Source organism: Colossoma macropomum, unplaced genomic scaffold (assembly GCF_904425465.1).
Source record: "Colossoma macropomum unplaced genomic scaffold, Colossoma_macropomum, whole genome shotgun sequence".
Lineage (NCBI taxonomy): Eukaryota > Metazoa > Chordata > Actinopteri > Characiformes > Serrasalmidae > Colossoma > Colossoma macropomum.
Genome location: NW_023494790.1, coordinates 6,022,339 through 6,039,023, shown reverse-complemented (window position 1 = coordinate 6,039,023; position 16,685 = coordinate 6,022,339). Strand labels below are relative to the sequence as shown.

Genomic DNA, 16,685 nt, shown 5'->3' with positions numbered 1-16,685 from the left:
ATCAAAAGGAAAATGCATCTCTTTTTTTTTCAATTTTGACTTTTTTCACATCATTTGGGCACAGCAGCTCTCCTTTACAACGTGTGGAAATTTTATGATCAATGGACAAACAGAAATGCTCCAAAACTGCTTGGATTAAAATACATTAACATTAACTTACACTGAAAATAAAGCATGTTTTTGCCCTCCCCTGTAAACTTACCATTTTGGAAATATTTGTTTTTCTTTGGACAGCGACCATATACAACTTACACACACATCCCCACCCACACACACACACACACACACACACAGACACACACACCAGAGTGTAAAGCCATCTGTCTCTGTGTGTGCTCGGTTGTGCCAGCAGCTCAGGAGTAATGACTGTGAGCGTTTTATATCTTCCTAATGAGACTCTCTCTAAATCAGCTCAAGGTCCTCTCATATGAATGAAACCATTAAGCTAAGCTAATAGTGTCAGTAAAGCCACATCCATCCTCGCTAGCCAGCGCCAACGCGCTTCCTTTACTGCTGCTCAGCAGCATGAACACTGCTAAAGCTCCGTGTCTGGACATTTGGCAGATTTAAAAGCAGCAGAAAAATTGAGTGTTAGAGTTAAAGAGATGGGACAACCAATCAGTGCTAAAGTGGCTACCTGGCAACACAGTGAACTTAAAGAAAGGAACAGTTCGGCGAAAAGCCAACTTTACACAACTTTTCCTTCAGCCAAATGCAGCAAATTAGCCGAGACATGTTAAGTGAAGTTTGCTCCTTTAGTTTTGCACTGAAGCTATGAGTCTAATGTAGCTGACACGCAAAGGAAGCCCCAGTTAGCACAGTGCAAACCGCATGACTGAATCGTCACACGTTTACCTCAAACTGTGTTGGGTTGTCAAAGGGGAATTCCACCGATTTCTCAACATTTCACCTCAAAACTATCATAAAGTAATGTCTCAGGCATTGTAAACCATTTCCTGTAGTAACTTTTTTGTTGAGGGAGCTTTAAGAGGCATTAAGCTCTTCAGACGTCTGGTTCCCATCACCACAACTGCGAACAATTCTGACACGGCAAGGTTCTCTAGAATGGGGCATTTAACATCAAACCTCAGTTATTTTGTTTACATCTTAACGCTTTAATAATACAGATTTTTTTTTAAAATGGAATTCCCCTTAAAGTATTATCAATTGGGCTTGTTTATGAGGTTTCTGACACTGTATGATAGACTATTATCTATAAACAGGGACAAAAGTATATTATATAGCTAAACAGTAGCAGCAGTTAGTGTTGTAGCAAAGACAACAAGAGTCCAAGTCAAGACTGAGACCTAGGGTGACAAGACCAAGACCAGACTACATTTTTGAATGAAGAAAGAGGGAAAAACTGAAGAAGTGCACACCTGTACAGTCATTATCATTCACTGTACATTATATATATATATATATATATATAATGTACTATATATAATGTTATATATATATATAAGGTTAAGGTTTTTAAATGCATATATACAATATATAATGAATATAATGAATATAAACAATATCTAGCCAAAAATATTATTAATTATTATTATCTTATATTATATCTTATATTATCTTAGTCCAGCTCTTTTATGTTTTGGACATAAACAATGGTGAGGTTCTTTACTGTCCTTCTCTAAATCTTATTCAGAATCACCTCCTAAAGCCAACTGAACATAAACCAAACATCATGCATCCATTATTATTATTAGAATATATGAAAGCATAGTAATAATAAAATTCTAATCTAGCTTTACAGGATGTTTGAATTGATGGTTGAACCAAAGAACATCAACAAACATATTATACTCAGTTAAGCCTTCATGGAAAGATCAATTAGATCATCGACCAGCAACGAACAGATTTTATTAAAACATGTAGAAAAAGGATTCTTTTATTCTATTTGAAGGTTTTGCTGACATTCAACAATGATGAACGTTTCCAGTTACCTTCTGTCTAAACGCTACCTTACGAGAAAGCTATTATACAAAATGGTTACAAGTGTGCTGCATAATGCCTGAGACATTGTTTCATGGCAGCATGATAAGGTTTTTAAATGCATTCATGTGGGAGAGTTACATGCAGGACACTGTAAGACAAAACAGTCCCCAGTTAAAAAATTTTAGTGTAGATTTATAATTTACCATCATCAACACTGCATATAAAAACAGAAGACTAACTGGTCAATCTGAACAGAAAATAAAATCGCTATATTTGTGTTGTAGACATGGTGACGCCTGGTTCCCATCACCACCACTGTAAAGAAATCAGAGTCTCTCTACAGTGAACAGTTTCACATCAAACCACTCTGAATGACTCTGTTTACATCTCAGTGATTGAATTATGCAATCTTTGTGAACAACTGGTGGAATTCCCATTAAGGGCCTCTTTTAAGAGCCAGATGTCATTGTTGTCAGAATAATTATCGTAGCTAGCAGAAGATTATCTTTATTTTTTTATGCAAATCTTTTTTTTATGGCTATAGGCTTAGCTCATTGTTATGATTTGTGCAGTCAGCAGCAACTGGAAAGTGTATCATATACATAATATGTATATAATATGTGCTGGGATTCTCCAACAGGGAGTCCAATTCCAGGCTCAAAAATCACACATACCTTTCTCTGGACTCCGCCCATGCGAGCACACTTGGCGTCCACTGACTGGTAGGTCAGCCAGAGCCCTGTGTCCACGTGCTGGATGTAGCAGACTGAGTCTCCATATTTAATATCAGGAACACCCATCCCATCCACCTCCTTCCTCAGTCCAAAATCAAGCTTTTCCTGCAATCACAACACAGAGAGACAGTGTTTAGTCATAGGACACACAATTTATCTAGCATTCAGTGGTGTTGCTCTTCTAAATTCGCCTTAGACTTCATGTGCCAGCACCAGCCAGGCAAATGACCTATTACCAAAAATATGGACATATGATCTATTCCAACACCAAATCCTAACATTCACAAACCACAGAGGGAACATAACCTTCGCCTAATATTAAACAATCATATTCTCCACCCAGCTGATTATAACAATACCACCCCTATCCCTATTAACTAGGGTTAGGCATCAGTAGAGGCCTCATGATACAATATTATCACAATACTTGAGCTAGGATATGATTCTAGCGTGATATTTAAAAATATGTGATAAACGTGTGGTAAATGTGATAAACTATTGAAGTATCGCAAAAGTAAATATTGTGCAATTTGTTACTGCAGATTACTCCTGCAAAAGAAAGATTTGCTTTATCTACTGAAGTTCACGTCAGTTCAGTCTTTTTTATCGAAGCAAAGCAGAATTATGAAGTAGACAAATCAACCTTCAAAAAAAAAAAAAACATTTTTCTTACATTTACATAATTTGCAGACGCTTTTATTTGACAAGCAGATAAACTTTCAAAACTTGCATATTTAATAAATGCTTTTACACCGCATTTTACAATGGCAGGTGAATGTGATGCCTACTGGCATATTCTAGTGCTGTTTCTTTCCTACCTGAGCCTGTTATCCACTACACTATCCAACCCTTCCAAACAACCTTTCCTAACTCCACTGATGGAAACTTTGAGTAAAAGCTCCACTGAACATCGCCGTAATTAGTTGGAGAGATGAAGCTCCACTTAACACATCTGGGATGAGATAGAGTGAAGAAGCTCAACTGAACATCTTTGGAATTAGCTGGAGTGATGAAGCCTTACTGAGAGCTTTTGGAATGAGGTGAAGTGATGAAGCTCCATTGAACACAGGTGTAATTAGTTAGAGTGATGAAAGGCAGTGAAGACCTCTGGGATAAGCTGAAGTGATCAAGCCCTACGGAAAATGTTTGGGATGAGTTGGGAGTGATGAAGCTCCACTGAACACCTTTGGGATGAGCTGAAGTGATCAAGCCCCAAGGAAAATGTGTGGAATGCATTGGGAGTGATAAAGCTCAACTAAACCCTTTTGGCATAAGCTGAAGTGATCAAGCCCCATGGAAAATGTTTGGGATGAGTTGGGAGTGATGAAGCTCCACTGAACACCTTTGGGATGAGCTGAAGTGATCAAGCCCCATGGAAAATGTTTGGGATGAGTTGGGAGTGATGAAGCTCCATTGAACACCTTTGGGATGAGCTGAAGTGATCAAGCCCATGGAAAATGTTTGGGATGAGTTGGGAGTGATGAAGCTCCACTGAACACCTTTGGGATGAGCTGAAGTGATCAAGCCCCATGGAAAATGTTTGGGATGAGTTGGGAGTGATGAAGCTCCACTGAACACCTTTGGGATGAGCTGAAGTGATCAAGCCCCATGGAAAATGTCTGGGATGAGCTGGGAGTGATGAAGCTCCACTGAACACCCTTGGAATTAGCTGGAGTCATGAAGCTCTGTTGAACATCTATTAGATGAGTTGAAGTCATGAAACTACATTGGACATCTTAGCCCCTAACTAGTCAGGGCTCACCGGCAGGCCCAAAGTTTTATTACACATTCTATAACCTAAGAATAGCTCAGCCAGTTTGCACTGAAGTCGGTGTAGTTACTGAGTAATAAGCCGTAATGTGTAAAAAGTCTGGGATTATAAGGAGATAGAGTGATGAAGCTCCACTGAACACCTTGAGGATGAGTTGGAGTGATGAAGCTCTCAGTGTGACACTCTGAGATCGCTCATATTTATTCTTTCTCAGATTCTCACTCTCTCCATCCCTCTCATTCATGTGCTTTCTCTCTCTCTCTCTTTTGCACTCACTCTTTGGCTGATTTGCTCTCTCTAATTCTCTCTCCCATTAACACCCTCTTTCTCTCGCTCTTTTTTTCCTGTTTGTGCTCACTCGTTTACTGACTTCACTGCTCTGACTCTGTCTGCCTTTCTCTCTCACTCTCTCTCTCAGCATGATGGAGATAGGAATGGAAATGGAACACATTCACACAAATCATTTTGCTGAAATCAAGCTTCTCATGGCCTGTGTGACTCGTTATAGAGCGGAGCAAATACTGCCCTAAGGAGCCAACTGTAAATAACAAAGTCTACATTAATCAGAACGCTGCCATTACCACCACACCGGACACACTTATCACAAAACTCTCACACTAAACGGGCACAAACGCAGAAAGAACATTTTAAAGGCTGAGATGGCAGATGGCAGAGAAACTTGGCTAAATGGTGGCATAGAGAGCCAAACACATTTAGACCAGTGATGTCTTAATGTTATAGGAAATATCAGTATTGAAAGCAATCAAAGCGTATTTGAATTGATCAGGATCAGACATGTTAAAGGAAATTCCATTTCCAATCCTTTGTTAAGGCTATTTGTACACTGTATTTATGCTACTATTTCAGAAGTTAATAAGTGGAGTAGCCTCTTTTTACAGGCCCTACAGTGGCCATTATTCCAGCAGAATTGAAATCAATTCAGACACTGTTGGCTCTGTGTGTGTGAAATATTGGGACTGTGTTAAGCTGCTACTGGGCGATGAGGGATAAATACAAGACAGTAAAGTGTTGTTACATCCAAAGATGTATTATTCACGGCTTATTACGACCTAAGATATATTATTCACTACTTATTACTTCACAAGGTGTACAATTCACAACTTCTTATATGCTAAGTTGTGTTATCCACAACTGATTACATCCTAAAGTGCATTATCTATGACTTATGGCATCCTAAGGTGTATTATTCACCACTTATCACAACCTAAGGTGTATTATTTATAATTTGTTATATCCTAAGGTGTATTATTTAAGACCTATTGCATCCTAACATGTATTATTCATGACTTATGACATCCTAAGGTGTATTATTCACTACTTATTAAATTCCAAGGTGTTATTCACAACTTGTTACATCCTAAGGTGTATTATACACAACTTATTATGTCCTAAGGTGTATTATACACAACTTATTATATCCTAAGGTGTATTATACACAACTTATTATATCCTAAGGTGTATTATACACAACTTATTATGTCCTAAGGTGTTTTCCACTATGTATTATACACAACTTATTATGTCCTAAGGTGTATTATTCACAACTTATTATATCCTAAGGTGTATTATACACAACTTATTATGTCCTAAGGTGTATTATACACAACTTATTATGTCCTAAGGTGTATTATTCACAACGTATTTATCCTAAGGTGTTTTCACCTCTATCCCAGGTGTATTATACACAACTTATTATATCCTAAGGTGTATTATACACAACTCATTAAATCCCAAGGTGTTATTCATGACTTGTTACATACTAAGGTGTGTTATTCATTAACTATGGGACTACAATGCTTATATAAGCTGGCTATGTAATTCTTAGGTTTTAGGGGCATGAAATGGAAGCCATAACGCGCTGGTGGCTCCAGGCCATTTAAAAGGCTAAATTGGATTAGTTTTACCTACTTAGTGTACTTAAAGTGTGCACTGTGCAGACTTTTGTATTATCTACAAGAACACTGATATCAGATTGGACTCAGTGCTGGCACTTACTCAGTATTAAAGGACTCGGATCAAGATTGTGGCAGAAAACTGGATTAAGACATTCCTATTTTGCTCATTTCACACTGACCACATATGCTTAAAGCCTTTTTTTCACTTTTTGACCAGATCCTGTTCACACAAGAATAACAGTGTTACTTTCCTAAACAGTAGCTCCAATTAGAAACCTCTGCCTTCGTGTGACGCCAGACCCACCTTTGATGAGCGGAAGCAGAAGGCAGTGGACTTGACGTCAGCCTTTTCTTTGTCCATTAGCAGCAGGCCTTTATCGTCCAGCAGGCTGAGGTACTTCCCTGTGGTCACATGACGTAACCGGAACGGCTGACCCCATCGAGTATGACTACCACTCCAGCTGTGTAGAAAATGATTACACAGCATCATCACTGGCCAGTGGCCCACACTGGTATCAAACAATCCACGTCAGCTCTTGCTACTCATCTAGCACTGCTGTTGTAGGCTATATTGTGTGACCATCATTTTCAATTAGTAACTGATTATGAGGTTTCCTTGCCTTCTTATCTGGACCTATCCATGTTCTAACAATGTCCACTCTAAAAACACTCTTAAAAAAAACCCTAAAATAGCCTCACTGTCCACTTTATTAGAAACATCTGTCTTGTACTTCCACTCACTGGCCACTTTATGAGCTCCACCTACCTTACAGGTCAACTATATTACTATATATCTGTTTCTGCACATTTTGCAGCTCCTCTCCATACTGTACATCAATGATCAGTTTCTGACCACAGGATCATATACACCAGCAAGGTGGAGCTACAAGGAAGGTTTTCTGATAGTGGTCAGGGAGTGCATATCATCACTGGGGAAACACTAAAATGAAATAAATAAATAAAAACATATCTCGATTTTTTAATTTTTTATGTCATGTGAACAGCTGTCTTTTACACAGTGTAAACAGTGAACCAATAGAAAAGCTCCAAAAAAAAAATCTCATTTTTCTCTTCTATAAAGTTACTATTTTGGAGATATATATTATTTTCTGTACAGTGACTACATACTGTAGCACCTGACCAGTGTATTGGCTAATGGATTTTGAAGTCTTTCTGAATGTTGGCAAAACTTCTGAAGTTCTGCCAAAAAAGCTCTGATATATTACGTAAGTCCAGAGAGGCCAAGAGGTAGTTATTATTTTTTGCACTGTTATCTACAGATCATAACTTAATTATCTTGTGATCTCAACATAGTAAAAGTTGTATATATTATATATATATATATATATATATATATATATATATATATATATATATATATATATATATATCATATATATCACACACACACATTAATATAACAGCATAACTCAACAAATGATTATGGCATACTAAATTTTAAAAAGTGGACCCCCTGACCACCCCAGTCCCATTATTTTGCACCTGTGCTCCCTCAAAACATCTAAAAATAAGAGATATCAAATATATAAAATAGATCTAAGATGGTTTTACTCACCAAGATATGATTTTGCAGTGTGGTTAAAAGACATGCAGAATGTTTTCAAACCTCACATTTACCATGAGAATATAAAAATGCTACAACATGCAAAAAAAACACTTTTTTTTCATGAGAAATGATGGAAAAATATTAAAAACAAATGGTATGGTATGGCAATATAGTAACATGTTATGGCAATCTGGTAACACTTTATTTGGAGTGGTCCTTTGTAGATGATTAATAAACTCTTAACAGAGTATCAGTAACACATCAACAACATATCAGTGAAGTAGAAGTAGTGAATCATCTAAATACACTGAAGTAAATATCTTGTAGATGTTCTGTTGATAGATTACTTACATTAAGTAGATGTGTTGTTAATATGCTATTTCCATTACACACAACCTAACCTTACTAACCTTACCTAAGACCTAATCATAACCCTGGCCCTAATCCTAACCCTAACCTTAACCTCAACCCAAAACCTAATCCTAATCCTAACCCTAACCCTCATGTGTTTGTGACATGTTACTGAGAGTCTGTTGAGGGTTTGTTTCCTCTAAAAAGGACCACTTTTACCAGTGTTTTCTTATTTGAGATTTGTTCTTAGGTAGGAACAGAATCTCCACACTCGAGAGCACAAAGGTGCGAATGATTCTGCGTCAAGAATCTGATGTAGACTTTTTCTTAGGATCTTTCTCAAGAATAAACTTAGGAAAACACTTAGGAAGATACTGGCGAATGAGGCCCAATGTTATCAGTATCAGAACTGGTCACAGAATTTGTCCAGGCCCTGATATGCTGAAACGCTCAACTTAGAGTTGTTAAAGAAAGTAAAAGTGCACTTAAAGCTGCAGCGCTGCACTCCTTAAGGAAGTGTACTCGTATTAACAACTCCTGCTCCAGAATGTGGCCCCAACCTCAAAACGTCACTTTGATAAAACACCTCAAGCGCAGCTCCACAGGGTCTATAGAGTGCAAAAGCCTGCAGAGGAGCAGCTCAGCCCGAATGCCCTCTCATGCGAAGGTAAAGAAATTTCCGTGGTGGCTATTTTTGAGCTAACAGCCCCGCTGAGTGTAATTAGACCCTTTGCGGACGTGCAAATATGAGCGTTTACACTTTCCAGGGTGCGAGATTTCCCTCCAGACCAAATATTACGTAACTCCAGTGAGATACCGCGGCGCCCCTGAGGGCAGAAGCTGGCAGTCCACCGAGCAGCGCGGCTAAACGGATTCAGACGAGCAGGGATATGGCGCGCCGCCCCCAGGACACTCTGCCCTAATGGGTCCTGTCGTGACATTTTAGGCTGCTGGTGAAACTGCGCTGCTTGGATTGGGGAAAAAAAAAAAACAGGCGCAGGGTCAGCAGTGTAAATGCCACTGCAGGACTGTAATGACAGTTGGATGAGGCAGGAAAAAAACAGCAAAGCCACAGCGATGAGTCGGAACGGTGGGATGAAGGAAGATGAGAATCTAGCGAAAGTGTGAGGGTGACATTTTTAAACGTGCCAATCTCGCCTGAGCCTGTGACATTTTTAATGCTAAGTCAGCTTCCAGTAGGGTCACATGTGGACGGAGATTCACGTTATTCATGTAGATGTTCACTCACGCTACTCTCAGGGTCTCCAGCCTCCAGAGGGAGCGGGCGTGGGTGGACACGGCTCCCCCCTCATAGTGCACCGTCCTGGGGGAGAGAGGAGAGGGAACCAAGGTCAGCATCGTGTTCACACACAGTTGACATTGCTACCCAATCAATCTCAATTACATAAACTTTGCAGTTTGCAAGTTGATGGACACACCCACTTTTTTCTGCATAGTGTATTTGAATCTCTTTAATGGAGTCTTTAAAAGGGCCCACATCCTGATTTTTTCTTGTATTTTATTTTGTGTCCACAACAATTGTGTGAGCTTATGTACCCAAAATGGCCATAATTAATTATTTTATGACCATTTTTCCAACTTCTCTTTACCTCTTAGAATTAAACAGGCTGTTGTTACTATGCCTTTAAAACCAATAAGGATCTTTCGAACAAACTGGTACAACGGGATCTAACCGCTCACCATGTGACTATGAGGGACAGGGGTGGAGTCTCACTTCCAGCTCTAAAATGCAAGGGTGTGGCTAAAATAAGGCTCCACCTACAGACTAAAACACTTACCTTGCAGTAGGAAGGTCTGAGTACTTCATTGTTTTTTGATCCAGTTTAGCAAAATGATCCATTTACAGTTGTATGCAAAAGTTGGAACAGCTCCAGTCAAATTTAATTTAATGCTAATTTTCTAAGTGAAAAAGTTAACAATTACATTACATTTTTTCCATTACAATTTCTATTAACATATCGGAAAAAAATGTGTCAAAAAATGAGTTTTTCCCCAGCGTGTTAAATTCAGCAAATTCAGTAATTGTACACTAAAATGTGCATAAGTGTGTTCTCTGTAGGGTGTTTCACTTAGAAAATCAACAAAATATCAGTAGACCAGGGGTGCGTCAGCACGCTTATGCAGTTCTTTCAGTGTTTAACCCTTGTGTGGTGTTGGGGCCTGTGGGATTTCAATGATCCAAAATGATGTGATTTATTATTATTTCAACCTCAGATTCTTGTCCTTTGCTCATTTTCTGTGAAGAACATACAAAATAACCCATTTTCAGTGTCTTCACTCTGTTCACCCCCCCACACCTTTATATCACACATGGTGTTGGGGGAACCCGTGGGGAATAAAAGTGTGGAGGTGCTGTGTCCTTCACTGTTTGTGTGTGTGTGTGTGTGTGTGTGTGTGTGTGTGTGTGTGTGTTTGTATATGTCTGTGTGTGTTTGGGAAGGTGTACAACATGGACAGGCTGCTGACTGGCTACAGCTGCTAAAGGAGAACCCTACACTGGACACTTGTGATATTTTAACCATCTGGTATTTTTACATAAATTGTTAAACCACACAAGAGTTCACAGTACACAGTACAAAGTTGGCTTGAACAACTATACACAAAGCACAGCATGGTTTGTTGTAAAGCTTCTGTGTGAGGAACCGTATTGTGCCCGACCTTTACCTACATAAAACTAAAAAGTGCCAAGGACCAAGACTGAGATGGCACTGCTACCTACTAACTGCATCCTTTTGTGCTGAGTCTCTCTGAAAAGAGAAAATGGCTTTAGGCTGTGACGCTGTGGCTTTTCAGCAATGATTTCTAATGCTGAAGGACACACAACACAGACATGTACACACACAAAGAAGCCCTAATAAAAGCAGCTTTCCCATCATACAATAACAGCTTGCACAACGCTCGCAGGTTGCATAAACCTCAGAGTTAAAAAGACACAGTTATAGACAGGAGAGAGAGAGAGAGCGAGTGAGTGACTAAGAGAAATGCTCTTTCACTTCATTTGCATTTGTCTGACAGTATTCAAGGCCTGCGGGCAGGAACACTACCCAAGTAAATCTTCAAGGCTCAATTAAACTGGAGCTGTGATGAGAGAGAACCGAGAGACCTGAGAGAAGAGAACGCCTTTAGAAAGAGAATTTCTTTCAGCCGCAACATGAACGTCCACATAACCGTCTGCTGGCCTTCACCGCTCCGTCTGTAACCATTTGTAACAGGCGAACAGCTGCTAGGACTTCACCCATGACTTCACATATCAGGACCTTTCTGCTCATTTGCTGAGATTCTTCACATACAAACATCTCCAACTTGCACTTTCTTCATTTTGGTTCATAATGTAAATTGTAGGTCTGAACCGATATATCAGCTGGCTGATAAAATTGTCCGATATTCACGTCCTGAAGATTTATTGGTATCGGCACATGTGAAATGATAAAGCACTAGTATTTAATGGTTTATTTTATATTGTAACAACTTCTTAAAACATGATTAAACGTTCCACTTTGTTGTTGACAAAAACAGTAACGCTGTGACTGTTTCGGTAGTGACAATTTTAGTTCATTTTGAACAGAACTCAAAAACACTAGCCAGTACATGACCAGCAAACACAGCTTTGCACAGCTGTACACACATAAAATCATTATATTTTTCATTAAAAAACAAAGTTTACTTAATTGCAGAAAAGATGTGTTTTGGTACTGACAATTCTTACGGTTCCACACTGATTTTTAGACTTTGGGACACATTTACTTAAAAACAATGGGTTCTAACTCCTCTAACACCATGTGGCCATGAGGGACAGGGATGTAGTCTCACTACCTGCTCTAAAATGCAGGGGTGTGGCTAAAATAAGGCTCCACCTACGTTCCTGAAGATTTATTGGTATCGGCCAATGTGAAATGATAAAGCACCAGTATTTAATGGTTCGTTTCATGCTGTAACACACAGACCTCTAATGTGAGAAAAACACACTACGTTCTGAAAATTTAGTGGTTTCATTTTCATACACAAGTTTGTAGAGACAGCCAAGCTTCCAGTCACCACCTGCTCAGCTCCACTAAGAACTGGTGACTTTGCACACAAAACAATCAGAATTAATATGACAAAAACATGTATAACATGTACAGTACTGTGAAAAAGAGATCACCCTTCATTTCTTTAGTACAGCTATTCATTTTTCATTATTTTTCCACACCTCTGAAGTTCAGTTTTAGAAGTTGGTTTTGCATTTCCTGCTTCTCACCATCCACGTAATCCCAAACACATTCAATGACGTTGAGGTCTGGACTCTGGGGTGGTCAGTCCATAGTTCAACAGCAGTTTCTTTAGACGTTCAGTGTTATCTTCTCACAATGGAAGGATGGACAGAAACGAGATGATTCATAATCATAACTGTCAATAAAGCACTGTTTTGACATCCTGCTTATGTTGAATATTTTTATATATTGTCTTTTTTTGTTTTTACTTATTTACAAATATATATGCATATATTTTCTTTTTTTTTAGCCCCCTCTCGGGTCCTTTTCCTTTTGTGTCATGAGTACGCAGAGAATGTTGATTGTATGTTAACACTGGAAAATAAATAAAAATAAAAGTTATTAAATAATAAATAAATAGAGCAGTGTTTAAGTCCTGAGTTTGTTTTATTTTTGATGGTGTTAAATCAAATTAGATGATAATGTCAATTATTTAAACCTTTAGCTGCTTAAAATCAATACTGATGCTCCCGAGTGGCGCAACCGTCTCAGCGTTGGCCCTATCATCAGGAGATCGCGAGTTCGATCGCTGGTGATGCTACAGCCATCCGTAGCCGGGAGTCCAAGAGAGCACAATTGGCCTCGCTCTCTCTGGGTGGGTGGGATGGCCCCTCCTTCTCCCCCCATCACTCAGCGCGATGCTAGTCAGCGCAGGCGTCTGTTAGCTGACGTAACAGATCTGGTGGTTGGCGCTTTCCTCCGAGCGCGTTCGGCTGTCCAGTGACGTTGCGTGAGCGGCAAGAAAGAAGCGGTGGCTGGTTTCACGGGTAAAAATTAAAATAAATAAATCAATACTGATAAATGGTCACATCACTTTCGGCCCTACTCTAGAGTCCACTCTAGGTTTCGAAGCTCCAAATTTGCATGCTGTTGCCTGGACTTAGTTGCCTGCCAGTTTAATAGAAACTCCCACTTTGTGCTTTCACTCACTGGCCATTTTATGAGCTCCACTTACTTTGCAGGTCCACAATTTAGGTGTACGATCACAGACTGTAGTCTATCTGTTCATGTACAGCAGGGGTGTCAAAAGAGGGAGCTTCCAGGCCAACGTGCTGTGGACATTAGTGTTTACCCTCATCTAACGCTCTGAATTCAGTTCATGAATGCCATGCTTTTTAGCTGATGAGCTGAATCAGGTGTGTTTAATGAGGCAGTGTGCTGAAGTCTGCAGTGTTCTGGCCCGCAAGTACTGGAGCCTGAAACATGCAATGTACAGTCTACCAGCTCCCCTTTACACCATTCATCTTTGGTCAGTTTCTGACCAAAGGACAGCTATTGTCCACATACTATCCAGTTCGCTCTCAGCACAGCAGTGACACTGACATGGCAGTGTGTGTTGTGTGGGCAAAAGTGTGTCAGATACAGCTTAACACTACAGTGACATACCAGCAGCACAGACACTAACATGAATCAAGAATTCTTTGGATTAAGAATATGAAGATTTAACTGTCTGCCTGAGCTGTTCGAGCTACCTGACCGTCGTCACTATGACATCTGGATGAAAGTGGATGAAAGTCACTACGTCCACGCCAAAGCCTTCTTGTTTTATTTTATTTTTTTTTCAGTATGTTAAATTCAGCAAATAAATAGCAATTGTGCACTAAAATGATCAATTCAATAAATCAACAAAACATATAATTTGACCAGGAGCACACATGACTGTAGCACACACTAATTTTTTTAAATGGTTCAATCACCAGAAAGGCTACGGTTATAAGTGTAGAACCTTTTCTGGTGCTGTAAAGAACCCTTTTTGCAAAAAGTGTACCCCTTTGCAAGCTCGGATCATCCAACGGGTTTTATAGGGGGCCCTTGCAAGCAAACATAAGAAAATCTAAACAGCTGTTTTGACTTGAGGTGGAAACTCTACTAGCCACACAGCAGAAAAGGCTTAAGCAAGACCTGATACTTCAGCAGAGGATACCCATTTTCAAAGCCAAATATAAAATGTTAAAGAAGGAAGTTGCATCGTTCTTGTCTGTAGTGATCTGTGAACTGTCATCAGAGGTAAGATATAAATGAAAAAAACAAAATCATCCATTTTTATGTACGTTTCTGCTGTCCGATTTGAACTGATATTGACTTCATTGGGGTAAATGCTTTACTTGTCAAGAGCGGACACATGCTTTATAGGGAAATGCTGCATTCGTTGTTGGGTTTATGTTAACCTCTGCTCTTATTACTGTGTGCACAGTCGTGCTACTGTTTTGTCTCAATTGGAAAAAACAGCGCTAAACAGCAGCGACATGCCTAACACTGCAGTTTGTACACTGTCATTGTGTTGCAGCATATGTCTGATATAACCTGTTTAATGTCATAAAAAATTCACTATCCAGCCAAAAAGGTAGCCAGATAGGGACCCACTAAACGTTTGTGCCCAGGGGGCGTGACTTGATGATGACAAGCGATTAACTTTGAATGTCCCTCTTTGCTCTCTTTGGTGCAACTGCAAGCATGGTTTACTCCTAAACTGCCATTAATGACCATGAGGATCTCCAACCTACTCGTTACAATGAAATATAATATATTGTATTGTACTGCACTGTCTTGTTCACCAAGGCCCTCCAGTGGCCTATTTTTAAATTTTATTTTAGGTGTGGGACACATCTGTTCAGAGTAACAATAAGAGGTGACCAAAGTCTTAAGTACACTCCTTTACATTCTTTTGCTTGCTCAAAAAATTTGTTACAGTACTTTCTTTCTATTTTCTTTCTATTTCTATTTAAAATATGTGCAGTATGTGACAGATTTAAAAGGCCCAACTGACCATTTCTTCTGTCTGCCTTAAAAAGTATAGTCTATAGCTGGGTTAAGTAATGTAATATGTAAGGGATTTTACAGTATGTGTGTAATGTCTCCAAATTCCCACAGATATCCCAGACTGTAAGGTCACAGCCTGAATGTTCAAATCAGCATTATGCCACAGGACACACTCAATAACAATAACAACACAGCTCATAGCTCATAGAGGTGGATTGCTACTGGATTATAATCACCCCACAATTATTACTGTCAGACTGTAAAACTACACACACTGCAGATTCATACTGGATTAAAATCACAGATTACAGTACCTCCCCAGGTAAAACAAATTTAACCAATAAAAACACAGCTCATGGTCACTCCACACCACAAGCATTTCAATGCATAAATGTCCTGACATGTTGTGATAAATAAACTTGAAACTTGAACTCATACTATATGGTTCATAACCCTTTTCACAGGTCTGCTAGTACTTTGCCACAAACCACATATCTTTTGTCCTGGCACTTGAGTGGTCAATCAAGACCCTCCCTCAGTAATAAGCTCACTTAACAGAAATTCATAATCAACTTTAGCCTGTGTCCCACGGCCTGTAAGTAAAGCCATTCAGCAGAGCTTGTCAAAATCATTTTCTCTGTATTTGGTAAGGTATATGTCTTGTAGCACCACTTTTGTGACCCTCCAAGGACCACATTGTGACCCCCAGGTTAAGAACCCCGATCAAGGGAAACATCACTTCATTCCACTGAATGCAATGTATTGACTGAAAGACACAAAAGTTCTTCTTGACTCTTGATCTCCTCATTCAAAGCTTCTTACTCAACTCTCATATAGGGCCTTGTAGAGCAGATGCGAGGGCTGCTAATCTTTCTGTTGAGTAATTAAAGTGGCTTTGTGTTGGGCTAAAAGTAGCTGCTGCTGTAAGTGGAGAGAGATATTGGGGTCAGCACTGTGTTCTGGAGGCCCACAGAGGCCAGGTGGGGCTGTAATTATATCAGCTGGTGAAGAAGAGTGGAACTGCACAGGGAATATCACAGCAGCACCCATTCTGTCCAAGACTGGAGATGGGATCCTGTATGATGGGTGTGGAACTGCTAACTATGGCCTACTTATGCAGGAGTGGAAAAGACAGGTGTTTTAAGTAAAAGGGACATGAATGTGACCCTGACCTGGATTGTGCAGAGTTGCTTTCACATATATATATATATATATATATATATATATATATATATATATACACACACACACACACACACACACACACACACATACACACTTATACACACACACACTGTAAAAAGTGGCTCATCAGATCTACTTAAAATTACTTCATGTGGTAACAAAAATGACTTTAACTGAAAGAATCGT

At 39.4% G+C, this 16,685-nt stretch overlaps 1 protein-coding gene across 1 annotated transcript in view; it reads right to left on the bottom strand.

Annotated features, from left to right (window-relative positions):
* ryr2a (ryanodine receptor 2a (cardiac)) overlaps positions 1–16,685 on the bottom strand; it is a 368,896-nt gene that overhangs the window by 194,806 nt on the left and 157,405 nt on the right. The window contains 3 exon segments of the mRNA XM_036571987.1: positions 2,619–2,783; positions 6,670–6,826; positions 9,533–9,607. Of these exon segments, the coding sequence (XP_036427880.1) occupies positions 2,619–2,783; positions 6,670–6,826; positions 9,533–9,607 (397 nt within the window).